Consider the following 16692-nt stretch of genomic DNA (forward strand, 5'->3'; position numbering starts at 1 on the left):
TCTTAGAAATGGAATCCTACGATGGGTGGCCTTTTGTGACAGCCTTCTTTCCCTAAGCAAAATGGTTTCAAGGTTCATCTGTGTTGTAGTATGTATCAGAACTTTAGTCCTTTTATGGGGAATAATACTATACTATATAGATACGCTACATTTTGTTTATGCATCAATTGATGGGCATTTGAGTTATTTCTACTTTTTGGCTATTGTGAATAATTTCACTATGAACATTTGTGTACAGGTTTTTGTGTGGACATGTTTTCAGTTTTCTTGGGTATATACCCAGGAGTGGAATTACAGGGTCATGTGGTAACTCTGTGTTTAACTTTTTCAGGAACTGCCAGACTGTTTTCCAAAGTGGCTGCATCATATTACATTGCCGCCAGCAATGTTTGAAGGTTCTAATTTCTTCACATCGTTGCTAATACTTGTTATTATCTGTCTTTTTGATGATAGCCATTCTTGTGGATGTGGAGTCGTATCTTACTGTGGTTTTGATTTGCATTTCCCTAGTGACTGGTGATGCCTATCATCTTTTCCTGTGCTTAGTGGCCACTTGTGTGTCTGCTTTGGAGAAATGTCTGTTGAAGTCCTCTGTCCATTTTTAAATTGTTTGTTGTTTGGCTGTTGGGTTGTAGCTGTTCTTTGTATATACTGGATATCAGTCCTTTATCAGATGTGCGATGTGCAGATGTTTTCTCCCATTCTGTGGATTGTTTTTTCATTTTCTTGATAGTGGCCTTTGAAGCACAAAAGCTTTAAGTTTCAAGTTCAATTTATCTGTTTTTTGTTGCTTGTGCTTCTGCTGTCATAAGCAAGAAACTACTGCCTAATCCAAGGTCATGAAGATTTATATCTATGTTTTCTTAAAAATTTCTTTTTTAACATTTATTCATTTTTGAGAGTGAGAGAGACAGAGCGTGAGCAGGGGAGGGGCAGAGAGAGAGGGAGACACAGAATCAGAAGCAGGCTCCAGGCTCCGAGCTGTCAGCACAGGGCCCGACATGGGGCTCGACCTCATGGACTGCAAAATCATGACCTGAGCCGAAGTCGGATGCTCAACCAACTGAGCCACCCAGGCGCCCTGTATACCTGTGTTTTCTTAAAAGAGGTTTGTAGTCTGAGCTCTTACATGTAGGTCTCTGATTCATTTTGAGTTAATTTTTGTAATTTTGTGACACATGTAGGCTGCCAACTTCATTCTTCTGTATGTGGATATCCAGTTGTCCCAGCCCCATTTGTCGAAAAGAGCATACTTTCTCCATTTTAAGTTTCTTGAGATCCTTGTCAAAAATCAATTTGCCATGAGTGTGTGGGTTTAATTTTGGAGTCTCAATTCTGATCCATTGATGTGTATGTCTCCCCTTACGCCAATACCACACTGTCTTGATTACTGGTTAAGTTATAGTTAACTCTGCAGTTATGTTTTGAAATTGGGCAGTGTCTCCCTCCCAACCCTGTTCTTCTTTTTCAAAATGGTTCTGGCTGTTCTGAGTCCCTTGAATTTCCATATGAATATTAGGATTGGCTTGTCAGTTTCTACAAAAAAGGCAGTTTTGATATCAATAGGGATTATGTTAAATCTGTGGATCAACTTGGGGAGGTTAAATCCTTTTTATGAATCCGGATCTGCTGTTTGCTTTGGGAACGACTGGTAACTCAAGCAGCCAAGCATCTTACCTTAAAAGGAATATTGTTGTTTTAATTTATTAATATAGTAGGCTGCTTTGGTTGAAACACTGTAATTCACTTTTAGGCTGGAATTGGACTTCCCAGGTTCCAAGAGAGCAAATAGCTATTCGTATATCCTGTAGTTTGGTTTGTGGTGTGTGTTCTTCCGACGTGAAAGTTTGCTGGTACCATGCTTGTTTGCAAAACATGTGGTATTCTGCTTAACACTGGTTCTGATTAATAAAGAATTAACAGATTCCACGTATGAATATTTAATTGTCAAAGAGAATGCGTTACTATGAAATTGTGATGTTAAAATTCATGTAATTGTTATTGTCAGATGTGTCAGAAGAGAGTTTAGGGTCTTGTATTCCTGTGGGGGCCCTGTGACTATCAGTTATTGTTAATACCCTAAAGTCGGGTCATTTACGTGACAAGTAATAATAAAGTGCCAGGCACAGAGAAGGACAGACACTGCCCCTGTCCTCATGGAGCTGACTGGGAAACTGACAGTAAAAGTGCCACGTGCCACGCAGGGCTCTGTGTCGTGAAGGCGAGTGCATGATGAAGGGATTGACTGACCCTGTGGGGCTGGGGGAGGCCTCTTGAGCTGAGCTCTGAAGCAAAGTGGGAATTAATTGAGAGAAGAGTGAGGAAAATGTTTCAGGTAATCGGATGAGCTGGTTAGTGAGATGTGCGGGGATGCTCTGGTTATAGTCTGGCTTTTTAAAGCTTCTGAGAAAAAGGATGTGAAGTGACGACTTCACATGGCTCTGATCTTTACTCTGCCCCTTAAGTGCCCTGTGACTTTGCACAAGTAACTTTTCTGAGCTTATTTACTTAATGTCTTTTAATCTTATGAGGCAGTGCATAACATTTTTACTTAGAGGTATTTCTATGAAAACGTAAATCTAGGCTTTTGATTGATTGTATTTATAGAATTCAAAAGTAATTACTTTTTCATGATCTCCCATGGTTGGTTACTTAGGAATGCAGTACTGGTAAACTGAATATTTTCCTGAACATTTTTCCTAGTCTTTGGAATTGGGATTCACTTCAGTTCATACACACCCCAGAAGCTTCCAGTCTACAGAGCAGCAGATACGGATGTGACTCATTCAAGGCAGGTCATAGAAAATGCTTTCAGCAGGCACTGGGGGGACCTGAGAAGACTTCTTAAAGGAGGTAGAATTTGACCTGGCATCACTGGTTTGCAAACATGGTAGTTGGAGGAGAAATTCCAAGCAGAGGGAATGGAACAAAGAAAGGCACAGAGCCAGGAGAGTACAAGGTGGCTGGAATTCTGGGCGCATGTGGGTAGATGAGCCTGGAGAAGTAGGTAGGGGTCAGGTTGCAGGGGCTCGGAAAGTCAAGACCGAGGAGTCTGGATTTTATTTTGTCTGCTCTGGGACAGAGGCATTTACAGCCTTATTATTTTTCCTTAGCATAGGAGTGGGATTGACTGGATAAAGTCACTTCTCCTTGAAGGTGCTAAGAAGGGCCACCTGCTTACGTTTCCAGCTTCTTCTCCATTCTCCAGCCGTGTTGAATTTTTCTAGATTCCGATTGGCAGGAGCACCATGCTTTCTCTTGGTTTTAGGGCTTGTACCTTGCCACTGCCTCCGCTTAGAAGGTGCACCTCCCTCTAGAACACATGCATAAATCCCCTTATGTGTGCTCTGCTTTACTGACGCTCCTTGTCCTCTGGGCTTCACTCTAAATGAGACTTGTCCAAGAAGCCTTGTTGACCTTGCCTCTCTTTTCAGACTGGAATGTATGCCCTTCCTGTGTGCACCCACAGCACTTTATGGTTTTCCACGTTTAGGCATATTTAAGTTTGTATGGGAGTTGCTTGTTTATTTCTTTTTCTCTCTCCATTAGGTGTACAATCTAGAGTCAGAGACTTGAGTACCTGGCGCTTAGGATGGGCTTAGTAAATGTTTGTTGGTTGAATGAGTGAATGAACGAAGATGAGGGACTGGAGTAGGGAGGAAAAAGCTTCTGGCAAGAATGTGTGTAGAAGTGGATTGGATAAAGGAGTGAGCGTGACTGAGTCTGTGTGTGTGAGAGAGACACAGTGTCGTGGGCCTTGAAGGATGAGCATAGTTGAAGATGACTCCTAGCTTTTGAACCTCCACAGCTGAGGTTAGGGAAGGCTGCTAACCGGGATAGGCAGTCCAGGAGGATGTGTTTTGGAGACTGGATGCAAATGTGTCGGTTGTCTTTTAGACTTAATACCTGTACAATATGGCATTCCAAATATGGGTCAGAAATTAGGGGAGTCATTCTTGTCCCTGTGTTTTTTTCTTTTTCATTGGGTACTTTCAGAGGGCAAGTGGGCTGTGGTGATGGGAGTCCTTAGAGAGTAGCCTCGTTGGCACAGGGCAGGGTGGGAGCAGGGTAGTGAGTAGACCTGGAGGGGTAAACAGAGATACGTTTGCAGGGCCTCTGGTAGAGCATGCAAGCTTCATGAAAGTAGGGACCTTGTTTGTCTTGTTTATTGTTAATATCTCTGCCCAGAACAGTGCCAGTTGGTTGAATGAATGAATCAGCTCAAAAGAATTGGAAGACGTAGTAGTGAGTAAAATTGTCATGGGAGAAGAGAAGGGGCATGAGGATGGAAATGTGTCACCAGAGAGCAGAGGACCAGTGCACACTGAGAAAGAATGGTCAGGGGTAGTAGAATAAGAAGAATGTAAATGCAGAGGGTTGCAAGGAGGTTATCAGTTGTGATGCTGCAGAGAGTTTGGGCAGAATGAAGACTGAGAAGAAGCTATTGATTTTGTCAGTTTGGTAGTGAGTTGAGAGAATGAAAAAGAGGTGGTAGGAGAGCAGATAATTCCTTCAAGGACTGTGGTGATAAGTGCAGAGTGCTGGTGAACACGGTAGCGACATGATGATTGAAGTCTCTGCTGAGAAGAGAGGTCACTGGGACCTGATGGACTGTGGGTGTGCTTGTTATCGGTTGCTGCTGTAACAGTTACCATGTACTTAGTGGCTTAGAACAGGATATTGTTATTATCTGATCCTGTGGGTCAGGAGTTTAGTTAGGGCTTTGCTAGGTCCTCTGCTTCAGGGCCTCACAAGCCTGCAGCCAAGGTGTTTGGCCAGGGTCGGGGTCTCATTTGAAGGCTCGACTGGGGAAGGATACTCTTCCAAGCTCACGCAGTTCGAAGGATTCACTTCTCTGTGGGTGGTTGGACTGAGGGCCTCAGTTCCCGGCCTCACGGGCCTCTCCAGCACAGCAGCCCGCGTCATCACAGCCAGCAAGGGAGAGAGTCTGCGAGCAAGACAGAAGGCACGACTGTATCACCTGATGATGGAAGTGACATCCTGTGACCTGTGCCATGTCCTGTAGGGCGGGAGCAGGTCACTAGGTCCGGCGCACACCCACGGGGAGGAGTTACACAAGGGTGTCTTAAGTGTTAACATCAAGAGATGGGGTCATGGAGCATCTGCTCATAGAGTTTGTCTTCACAGAGGAGAGTGACGATGGCAGTGGAAGGCATAGGACTGTTCTTCAGAAAGAGACCCTGTAGGATGCAAATGACAGAATGGGAACTTTTAAAGAGGGAAGTTTTGGAGGTGAAGTTCCAGGTGAGGGTTCAGATCTAGTCGCGTTGGTGACATTTCTCAGGCAACCTTCCCTGGCCTCTTTCTTCGCCCCCTGACAAGGTGGGCAGGTGCCTCTTGAAGTGCTCATTCCTGTTAAACCAGTTAACAGACTGTATTATGATTGCCATTGACAAACCCTTCTGCCTTGCTAAAATTGAATTATGTACCAGCAAATTTTTGGTCAGTGGATATATCTGTCTTGTTTGCCTTAGGATGTTGCTGAGGACCAAATGAGGTAATTGCTGTGCAGGTATTTTTTTGAATGTAAACTGGTGTGCAAACAAAGGTATTAAATTGTGTGTCCTCTCCCTTGCCCCCACGTTCAGTAGAAAATGTGGACTTTAATGTACATTTTACTTGTTAATGTGGGTTTATTATGTTGTACCTAAGTTACTGAACTGGGCTTTATTTAATACGGTGCTATTTTTAGGGCCTTTTGAGTAGTGTTTGCTTTTATGATGAATGACCCCAAACTGCTGTACCTTTCAAGCCCTTGTATCCAGTTTTTATTGTGTGTAAAAAAAAAAAAAAAAAAAATCTGTTCTTGCTGTCCCTTGTCACTCTTGCTTCTCCCGACCTGTCAATTGCTAGCTATCCTTTCTCCTTCTGATTTGTTTCTGATCTTCCATGGGCTTGGCAACCTGATAATTAAGCTTATTAGAACTGTGAGTAGTTTAATAGTAATCAAGCTTAGGAATATGGATCAGAGAGTCCTCCTCACAGTGAAGTATGGGAGCTTTTGTGCATGGACTTTGTAAAAAATCTGTTTTGGCCTCGGAGCATGTCTTGGCTTCCTTCCTGGCTCTGGCTGTGTGTGGATTAGGTGAGGTTCCCACGTAGCCTGGTTCCATCCGGGGAGTGCGGCTGCCATTTTCTTGGCCTATGCCTCATTGCTGTGTTACGAGACACGGTGTCATTCTCCCCTTTAGTTTTGATGAGGTTTTAGTCCTTGGGCAGTAGCAAGTAGTGACAGGTGATGGGTGGTCTGTAGTTCACGGACCAGAAAATGTTTGAGAAGCCCAGAAAATCTTCCCACCAGATCAACGTCTAGGCCTGTGTGGTAGCCTTGCAATATCCTTGTTAGCCTTTTCCTTCAGGATGCTGAGCTCCCAGCCCAGGTACTCGATATTCCTGGATCTCCCTCAGTGTCCGCACTTGCTTTGGCTTTTCCGTCAGACTGCCTTGTCTACTTGCTCTGCCCGAACTTTTCCGTGCTGTGTCTTCGTGGAGCAGTGTTCTGCCATCATCGGGGAGAGCGCCTTTGAGCTCTTCTGGAGACCACATGGGCGTGTGTGGGAAGACCTGCTCCTGGGTCTTGCTCTGCTCCTTTTTGGCCAATGGCCTTGTCAAGCGTCTACCCGTGCTGTGGTGTCTCCCTTTCTAGAAGAGGCGTCGTGTCTTCTCTGCTACCTGCTGGGACCAAAATAGGATTTTAGGTATGAAAGTGCTTGTTACGTGTGCATAGTATCAAATAGAATGCCTAGGGGCGCCTGGGTGGCTCAGTCGGGTAAGCGTCCGTCCGACTTCGGCTCAGGTCATGATCTCATGGTTTGTGAGTTAGAGCCCTGCATCAGGCTCCCTGTGTCAGCAAAGAGCCTGGAGCCTGCATCGGATTCTGTGCCTCCCGCTCTCTTTGCCCCTCCCCACTCGTGTTTTTGTCTCTCTTCCTCTCTCAAAAATAAACAAACATTGAAAAAATAAAAAAACCCAAATAGAATGCCTAGTTTATCGGGCTGATTTTGTTGATATTTTATAGTGCTCTGTCTTTGAAGAGTTAAAAACCATTGTTATCATTAGTGCTAGTAATAAGTGCAAGTAAAACAATGTAATTTTAAATTTCATACAGTTTCTTTCCGGATGTGTTCTGCTAGAATCTATTTGTGCAGATGTGGACATTTAATAAGCGCTCTTTGATTATTTTCAGAATATTGAGTATACTGGCTTCCTAGCCAAATTAAATTTATGAAAATTCTAATGATACTGTGATTCATATCTAGAAAGGATAATTTTTTTTTCATTCTGAAATCACTTTAAATACGCTTTACATGAATCTCTGGTAATAGCGAATCAATTAATGTGATTTCTCAGGTCATAAATCAGGCTTGATATATTGTTCCTCTGTAAGCTTCTTAGGACTTCAGCTGTTTTGTGGTCTGTTTTAGCTAGTTGTTTGCTTTTGAACTCAATTCTGGGTGTTGAACTCAATTTGAGAGCCTAAAATGGTTTGTGCCCCAATTACCTTGGAGGTTACCACTTCACTTTTTTATTGAGCCTGCCTTGGTAGTAGGGAGTCAACCACCTATCAGCCGGTTTTCCTTTTAACTTGAGTACATACTTTAATTTTGTCTCTGTCCCATAGGAATGTTGGGAAGGTTATTATAGTAGTGCCTATGGTATATTTTAAACTTCTTGAAAAGAGGTAATATGTGAGCACAAAAAATTTTTGTACTGTACCGCCTAATTTTTTTCTCCACTAACCTTTTGTGGTTCAGAAAGAAAAAGGATAAAGTTACTTGTGTTTAGGGGTACACTCTCAGAGATCATTAGCCTGATTTTACGGAGCGTCTCCAGAGCATGCCTTCGCCAGACCTCGTGTTCCTTTTTGTTCAGCAGACCTGTGCTCTCGCCAGAAATGTTAAGCATCGGGCCTCTTGGTGTCTTGTGAACGCTGTTGAGTATTTTTACCCCTTAGTTCTTCTGAGTTGGTCTAAAGTAGCTTTTGTCTTACTGCTTGCTCGTCATGGGACCAGAGGATGGGTGGCTACTCAGGGCAGCATTAGGGGAGGGAGAGAGGGTCTTAAAAAGGCCGATGGCTACAGTAAATCCCACCCACACCGTCATAAGACATGGGGCCACTCTCTTTTCTTTTCCACAAGCTCCCGGGAATGTCATTCATCTGGGAATTCAACAAACATTTGCGCTTCTGTTGTGTGTTAGACATTAAGTATTAAGTACTGGAGATACCGGGAATAAGGAGCCTGACATCCCTTTAAGGATGCCCTTGAGATCATCTTATTTTGAGTATGTTAGAAAAATATTTGTCAGAGAAGAAAAGCTACTAGATTGGTTTTAGATGCTGGATAGCCTTAGGGATTGAAGGTGGAGTTGTAGGTTAACAGAAGACATTTCTGAAAGGAGTGATTCTTCTGTAATTAAAAACACACACACACACACAAATGGCATTGTTCAAGGGACTGGTAGCTGATCAAGAAATCCATCTCCTCTTCCTGGGCAGGTAGCCAGACCACATTTCCCAGCCTCTCTTGCAATTAGGCGTGGCTTTGTGGCCAAAGTCTAGCCAATGGAACGAGAGCAGGGAAGTGTGCCACTTCCAGGCTGGCCCGTAAAACCCTCCAGGCATGGTTATCCGGGCGCTTGCCCTCTTTGCTGGCTGAGGCAGAAGAGCCCAGTGACCTGGGAGGGCGCCTGCCACGGGATGGAAGGAGCCCGGGTGCCAGAGCCGCTGCTGGTAGGGGAGCCCTCTACTGATCAGGATCACCCGTTTTGGACTTTACACCAGCAAGAAGTAAATATTTATAGTATTTGAGCCATGGTACGGTTTGCTCTGAGTAGCCTCCCTAACTGATCCAGGCGTACTGCCTGGAACGCTAGGCAACACTGGTGAGTTGAGCAAAGGTGCTGAGAACTTCGGACTGCGCTTTCATTTCCATCACTTGTATGTCATGTTATGTGAAATGACCAGCTAATTTGCAGAATTGATGTGAGTCATGCTAAAATATGTGGCAAAAGTTTTTTAATGTATCGTTTCTAATTGATGCAAGTGGTTTATTGCGTTCAGTGTGGCCTCTCTCCTTTGATTTAATGAGCTGTGTGGGGCCTCAGCTGGCTTTAAAGGGACTCTATGGAGACTTAAATATTCTGAGTCCTTATTTCAAAGAACTTTAAATACAGTTTTCATCATGCAACTTCTCTGTTCAAAAGCCTGTAATCACTTCTTATATAGCATTTTGCTTAATTTATTCCAGCATCCAAAAAGTATGTGTCACACCCTGACCTAGGTTCTCTCAAGGGAGCCCATGCCTCCAAAGACCTTGTGCTTGGTACACAGAGAGTTACTGAGTTTCTGTACTGCCACCATCTGCTCATTTTAGCCCTTAATAAATCATGTATTATTTTTTCATTACATTTTTTTAGTATCATCTGCAACTTGATAGAGTACTTTCTGAAGTCAGGGAATACATTTTATAGAGCTTCTGTGTCTCCCCTCTTGGGTACTTCTGGAGATGCCGGACACTATCCCTGTAGTTTCTTTTAATTGTCTTGCTTGGATTTACTGGGATGGTTTTTTATTATAGTTTGTGTTAACAGACAGGCATGCTTTTTTAGTCTGTTGGGAATTCATAGAATTCTGGAGGAACGTTAGGACTGGAAGGATCTTTTCAAGCCAATTCCTGATCTTTTAGACCATCCTCTTCCTGATACTCAAGGTATGGCCCTGAATCATGGCATGGGCATTGCCTGGGGGCCTCTTAGAAGCACAGTGTCACAGGGCCACACTCAGACCTGTGAATCAGAACCTGCATTTTAACAAGGCCCTCAGGTGACCTGCGTGCACATGAGAGTTGGAGATGCTCTGTTGAAGGTCAACCCCCTTTTTGCTCCTGAGGAAGCTGATTAAAGTAGTGAGTTGCCCAGAGTCACATTGCTGGTTTATCTCAGTGGTTCCCATCCTTGCATACATCTTGGGATCACTTGGGAACCTTCAGAAAATACTGATGCCTAGGTCCCAGCCCTACATGTTCCAACGTAACCTGGTCAGGGTTACAGCCTGTGTATCAGCATTCAGAAACTCTCCCTGGACTACCGACATGCAGTCATGCTAAGAGCCGCTCGTCTGGTTGTTGAGAGAAGCCAGCTTTCCTGATGCTTCAGTCAAGGAGGCCTTGTACTCCACGTGTGGATGCACGTTCAGAAATGGTGTTTTCCCTACCTGATTTCTCACTGTAGCACACCATCCATTTTATATCCATGACATTTACCACACTACCCCCCCTCCCCCCTTCCCCCACGGGCTGGTACCCCACAAGGGTAGGACCTTTGTCTTTGTCTGTCTTGTTCACTGCTAGGTCCCAGCTCCTAGGACAATGTCTGGTACACATTAGGTGCTCCTTTAATAATTGTAGAACAGGTAGAAGGAGTTACAGAGAGGGAAACGCGGGCTGCTCGGATGGCACCGGCAGGGCTGCCTAACTCGGTCATTGGAAGGCTTCTTGACGGTTGAGCTGGAGTCAGCCAGGAAGGGCAGCATGGAGACGGGCAGCTGAGGGCGGACTTGGACCCAGATCTGTCTGCCCTTGAACTTGTGGTTTTGCACTTAGAGCATTGTCCTGGGGACAGAGAGGCCAGCCGTTTGCTTTGGACCTCAGCAGTTTGTGGGACTGGGGTACAGTCAGACCCTCAGACCGGTGCTCCTTCCTCCCAGAGCCACCTCTGGCTTTGTGCTGTGAACAGGCTTTAGAAATCCTTGTAAGGGTCCGTGGAATGAAAGTGCCTCGCCTGGAGTCTGGCCTGTGGGTCTTCAGTGTCAGGTAGCCATTTCTCATGGAAGTTTTCTTGTGATTTAGCTTCTTTCCCTTGAGCACCCAGCGTTTTTGAGGATAGAATGACTTGATTTCACTCTCAGTGTTTGTGAAGGAGTTTCTTTTCTGGTTAACTATTAAGACTTCATTATGCCAGTGCTGAAGAGAAATCATGGTTGACTGTTCGTGGTATTTCTGTTACTTTTTCCTTTTTTAGTGTTTAGTTTTTCTTATTAGTTATTTGGTACATTTTACTGCTCATTTACCTATTGTCGAACTTTGAAGTTAGGTGCATGTAAAAGCCCTTTTTTATGAAGCCATTCATTAGTGCATCCCACTGTACATTAGTAATTTTTGGATCTTTTGACACTCAGACCGTTGTTAAGGTGTCTTGTTAAGTGTAAACTTTTACTATCTGTTTTTGGTAACAGGAAGCCAGAAAATGTTAAGCTTTGAATGTAAGGCATTCTTTTTAACATATAAAATTTCAAGTTTCCATTCTGAAACATTAAGATGAGAGGTTGCGTTATGTGGTTAGAAGGCTGTGGCTGGCGGCTCTTGCAGACGTTACTCGAAGTCAGACTGCTGCTGGCTTTTACATCAGCCACTCCTTATAATGCCCTGTAATTCCACAGTCACAGTCACGGGAAGAGATGAATGTTGGTTTTTCCAAAGGATGCGTGAATTCTGAGCTTAGTTGATAGTGTATGGGGAGAATCCCTGTGTTACCACAGGTTGCTAATCAGTAGGTACCATTGTTGATTAAATCAAACAGAGGAAGGGACGGTAAAAGTCCTGGATCGAGAATTTTCTAGAAACAGTAAAGTAGGGAGCTGATGGTTATTCTGTTTGCTAGCAGTCACACTGTGGAGAAAGACCTTATCTCTGGTGAACCATTTGATCATTGGTATAAGGAGAGAAATTGAAAATTCACAGAGGTAGAGTTTAGTCAGATTTCAACGCTCTCTTTGGCCCCCCCCCCCAACAATTGAGGCAACTGGTCAGTTCTTAGAAAGTGTTAACATTGTTACAGATTATTCTTACTAAACACAGAAACAATAGCGCTCCATATTTGTGTCGTAGTTTTGATTTTAAAGCCCTTTTGTACACATCACCCATGTAAGTTTCCCGGGCAACCCTGCGAGAGAGGTGAGAGGCTCCGTCACTGCCCTTTGTGATGAGGTCATGCAGACGTTAGTTTACTTTCCCAAGGGTAGCTGGCAAGTGAGAGAACTGAGCTTTTCACATTTTAAATATAAGATGTTAAGGGTGGTTGCTGAACTTATAAACTGTCCTTGGTTTTCTAAGTATATAAATATGCGGTTTATAATGCAGGATGAATAATCTAAAAACTTATTTAATACTGTAACCGAAGAAGGATATTTTTAGGACCCAAATAATTGACTGGCAAGACTCACAGAAATTTTTTCCTTTTTAAAAAGTTACTGTTATATAGTTTTCCTTACATGAAAACTGTAATTTTATCTACATGAAGCAGCCTGAGAGCAGAGACCTGGTCTTCCAACTTCCTCCTGACTCACTGCACCTGCCACACTGTTAGTTGGACTCCTTAGGTCCTTCCAAATGAGTTGGGGGTCGGGCTCACTGTTGGGAGATGGTTCGCATTGTAACTGCAAAATAAATATGGCATTGGTTCTTCTTAGCAAACGTTTCCTGTCTGTGCAGCACATATGGTCCCTATTAAAAAAGTTATACACATAGTGTGTGCTCACCAGCCTGTATCTTTTTTTACACACGTGTAATTTAAATTTTGAAACACTCTTAAGCCTACAGAAAAATTGCAGGTGTAGTGCAAAAGAGCTCTTTTCCCCCTGAACTGTGTGAGAATAAGTTGCTGATGCGTTTCATCATCCTCAAATACTTGCTTCTGTGTTTTCTGCAAATGAGCGCATTCTCCTCTGTAACCACTATGTAGTGATCAAAATCAGGAAATTAACACTGGGACATTTCTACCCTCTGATCCTCAGATGCTCCTGCAGCTGTCCCAGGTGACCCTGCAGTGACCTTTGTAGAGAAAGGTCCAGTCCGAACCCTGGTCCATACTGTGTTGTCTCCTCAGACCCGTTTGCTACAGAACAGTTCTCAGTCCTTTCTGACTCTCATGACCTTGACACTCTTGAAGATTACAGGCCAGTCATTTTGTGGAATGTTCCTCAATTTGGATTTGTTTGATGTTTCCTCATGATTAGATTCAGGTTTTGCATCTTTGGCAGGAATATCACAGAAGAGCCAGTATATATCTTTTTCAAAGATTAGTTTTACATTTTATTTTCTGTTTCCTTAGAGCGTTTCCCAAAGTGTATTCTGCGGAACTAGCACCTACTGTGTTCTCAACACCGTGCCACCTCTAGAAGGTAGGATTCGAAAAGCTTTTGACTTACAGGAAGGGGTGGGCTTGGCAGTGAGAGCGATTCCATCCTCGTAGTGCAGTGGAAGTAGCCTGTGACCAGGCCTCGGGAGACCTGGGTTCTGCCTTTAACTTGCTGTGTGATCTTAGATGAGTTACTTAATCCTTCTGGGGGTAGCAAAACAGTACTCCCTTCGTAAAGTTTCTGTGGGGGTTCAAAAAGGCAAAGGGTTTAATCACATGGGAAGTTCAAAACACTCTGCAAATGTTAGGTACTAATACAACAGTTTTAGAATTCTAGTGTCCATTTCCCGTGACTTCGAGTAGCCGCGTGCTACTGTGGGAAAAGCCACACTGAGTCACTTACTAGCTGCGGCTCCTGGGCAAGCTAATCTGAACCTCGGGTTCTTCATCTGGAAAATGGGAGTAATTATGCCCTGGTGGGTCATTGTGGAAATTAAATGAGAGAACACAATGTAAAATTCTTTCTGACGTAGAGTCCCACAAATGTTTACTTCTGAATAAATAGTAGAAAATAAGTTTATTTGATCACATGTAGCTCAAATTGAAATGAAATGAAATGAAATGGAATGGAATGAAGCAGGAGAGAATGCCCCAAAACCCAAATTGAAGCAGTTGATTGCAAACCTCCTGTGCTCCCACTTTATCGGCCTCCGTTCGCATATTTTTAAATGGAAAATGTAAATGCAGCTGAATAGTGAGAAGTTTATTGAACCCGAGTTAGGAGTTGACCTAAACCTGGACCAGAGATTTTGGTAGCGTGATTGACAGGGAGAAGGTAAATCTGGGCCGCCTAAAAAAAGAAAGGGTAAGATGTGATGATCACACACTTGAAGAAGAGGAATGGGGTTGTTAAATAGCAACATTAGGTATGTTTTCTTCAAAACAAAACAAAACTTTATTGTTTTTTTTCAACTTTAGAAAGTCTTTAGGATAATTACAACTGAGTTCAGTTCATTTTGGAGAATTTCTTTTAGAGAGATATCATACCGATGCTTGGCACATAATTAAGCACATTGGTGCTTAATTAATATTTATTTTGGATGAGTAATGATTTGAAGGTCTTAGGTTACTAACGGTGGTATTTGCTACTGTGAGCGCTGTGCTGACTTGAATATAACAATATGTGCTTATGTTTTCTGGAATCAGTTCCTTTCCTACTAATTAAATCTAAGCACATAATAATTAGAGCAGAACAGAAACATTGTAGAGCTTCCTTTTAATTTTACCACTCCAAGTTGTTGATCAAATATATTCCCAATAAGATTTAGGAATTGGGTTCACTGTTATACCAACTAATTTTGAACAGTTTGGTCTAGAGGTTGAGAGATTAATCATAATCAACTTGATTGAATAACTGTGTTCATAATTATTCACCAAAATTATTTAATTTTTATTAATTATGAATCAAAATAAAATGGATGTTATCATTTCCAGGTTAGAGTTAATGTAGTTATAATTTCCCTTGCAGAAGCCAAAATGTGTTCCAAGGAGAGAGTTCAAATACATATCTTTGGAAAGGATTTGGTGATGTGACTTTCAGCTTTTAGAAATAAAACATGAAAACAAGAATTCCACTTTTTGCCTAATTAAGCGAATGAGCATTTTCGCACATTTTAGAGAGTTTTAGTTAAATTATACTGTGCCTCTAAAATTATTGTTTGGAAAATATTTGAAGGTTGTCTGGAAAAGATGGTTCATTCTCTAGAATTATAGCTGTCAGCCAGGCACATCATCTGTCAATTTCAAGAGCTTCACTAGTTATTTTTATTGTGAAGTAGGTTAGAAAATTATTTTGCGAAGTCATATATCATACACGCATATTTTGCCAGATAATGATAATGAAATGTTGTACCGTATTTGGTTGACACTTCCATTTTGCAGTGTCAAAGTTTAACGATTTGGATTAAATGCTGAGATGGAGCTGAAACCGGTGTAAACCTTACTTTTACCGTTAACTCAAGATTCTGTTACAGTCTTAGTACTGACGTGGAGATTTGAAAACTGGCACATGTATTTATCTAATTATTGTATCCTGCATAGGCATTCCAAACACACTAAAAAGCCGCTTTTAATTGAAAAACACAGTTATACAGTTTAGCCACGTGAGCAGTTCTTTTCCTGTAAAAGCAGTTACTCTTCATCACACTATAACCGGAAAAAACGAAATTTGAAAATATGAGTTTCAAGATTCTGCCTATTTGAGTTCCTAATATTCTTTACCCAGTATTAAAATTGCCATCTTCATAATGCACAGTGGGAAAATTTACCCATTGTTGTGTTTCTAAAAAACATCCAATTTATATTCGGCAGGAACCTAAAATTCTGGAAATAGCACAGTTTAAAAACTGATTAAGGGGAACCCATTGGCCTGTCATACTCCTCTTCCTTTTGAACCCATGGCTGCACATCCCCATAAAATGCTATATTTGGAATCGTGATTGAGACCGTGCTTACACAGCCATTCTCCTTTTCCTCTTTAAAAGCCTTTGGGCCGATTCACCGCTGCCTGATTTGGTATCAGAGTGGAAGACAGAAGCGTTTTCTGTGGCAGTTAGTTGTGCTGTTGAGAAGAGTATCTCTTCTCTCTCATCCCATGTGTATGCACACACACGTGTGTATACCTACATGTGTGGACGGACACACATGTACACGCAGGCAGCAGCACACACCTGTCTGTGTGTACATGCATGTGTATACACATAGGTAGGAGCGTGCACACACACACACACACACACACACACACACACACACACACTCATATGTTTTATAGCCATAGGACAGCTGGGTCCCTCAAGGAGGCTTAAAAGAATAGATAATTAACCTCAGGTTGTGATCACAAACATAAAAATAGAAGCCGGGGTTTAATACTATGTTCATTATTGTTCAGAATTATCCTTTAAATAATAGTTTTCTCAGAGATACAACTAGTCCCATACAGTTCAGAGTAAGCCTGCTGATTGAGCACTGAGGGTAGTACTGTTTGCATAAAAGGCATCCGATAAATGGGGACTATTTGAATTGAGTATAGATTTTAGAATTTCACTTCTGCTTTCAGAATTGTACACATCATGGGAGATTTTTTTTAGAAAACGAGAATAAAACCACTTTAGGGGAAGAGAGAAGGGAGGTGAAGGCTCATGTGATTTGGTATTCTGCGCTTTAAAGTTTTATGGCCCATGGTGCCTCCCTCGGGAGGATGAAGTGCAGGGAGCATGCATAAGCGCATAGCATTACACCGGTTTATAGTGGGTAATTAATACAGAACTTTCTATGAACATTCTCTCAGTCGAACACTTCGTTTTCTGATTTCATAGCAAGATTTTTTTAAAGTTTAATTTTATTTTGCTCTTAAAATTTTGGATTCTTAAAAGCCGTCAGCTTTTAAGTTTTTCAAGCTTTTATACTGCTTATAGAAATAGAGGATTGGGCATTATAATTCAATTGGTTGTGTAGTTCATGGACCAAAAAAGATTTAGT

At 42.3% G+C, this 16692-nt stretch overlaps 1 protein-coding gene across 7 annotated transcripts in view; it reads left to right on the forward strand.

Annotated features, from left to right (window-relative positions):
• CAMTA1 (calmodulin binding transcription activator 1) overlaps positions 1-16692 on the forward strand; it is an 857550-nt gene that overhangs the window by 16033 nt on the left and 824825 nt on the right. For 3 of the 7 annotated variants that reach the window (XM_043573688.1, XM_043573687.1, XM_043573689.1), the window contains exons 1-2: positions 8622-8809; positions 13129-13198. In XM_043573688.1, the coding sequence (XP_043429623.1) occupies positions 8720-8809; positions 13129-13198 (160 nt within the window). In that variant the 5' untranslated portion in view covers positions 8622-8719. Of the gene's footprint in view, positions 1-8619; positions 8810-13128; positions 13199-16692 lie in introns of those variants that run through there. The other 4 variants (XM_043573690.1, XM_043573686.1, XM_043573685.1 and 1 more) reach the window with 4 other exon arrangements.

The sequence above is a fragment of the Prionailurus bengalensis genome, chromosome C1 (assembly GCF_016509475.1).
Source record: "Prionailurus bengalensis isolate Pbe53 chromosome C1, Fcat_Pben_1.1_paternal_pri, whole genome shotgun sequence".
NCBI classification, from domain to species: domain Eukaryota; kingdom Metazoa; phylum Chordata; class Mammalia; order Carnivora; family Felidae; genus Prionailurus; species Prionailurus bengalensis.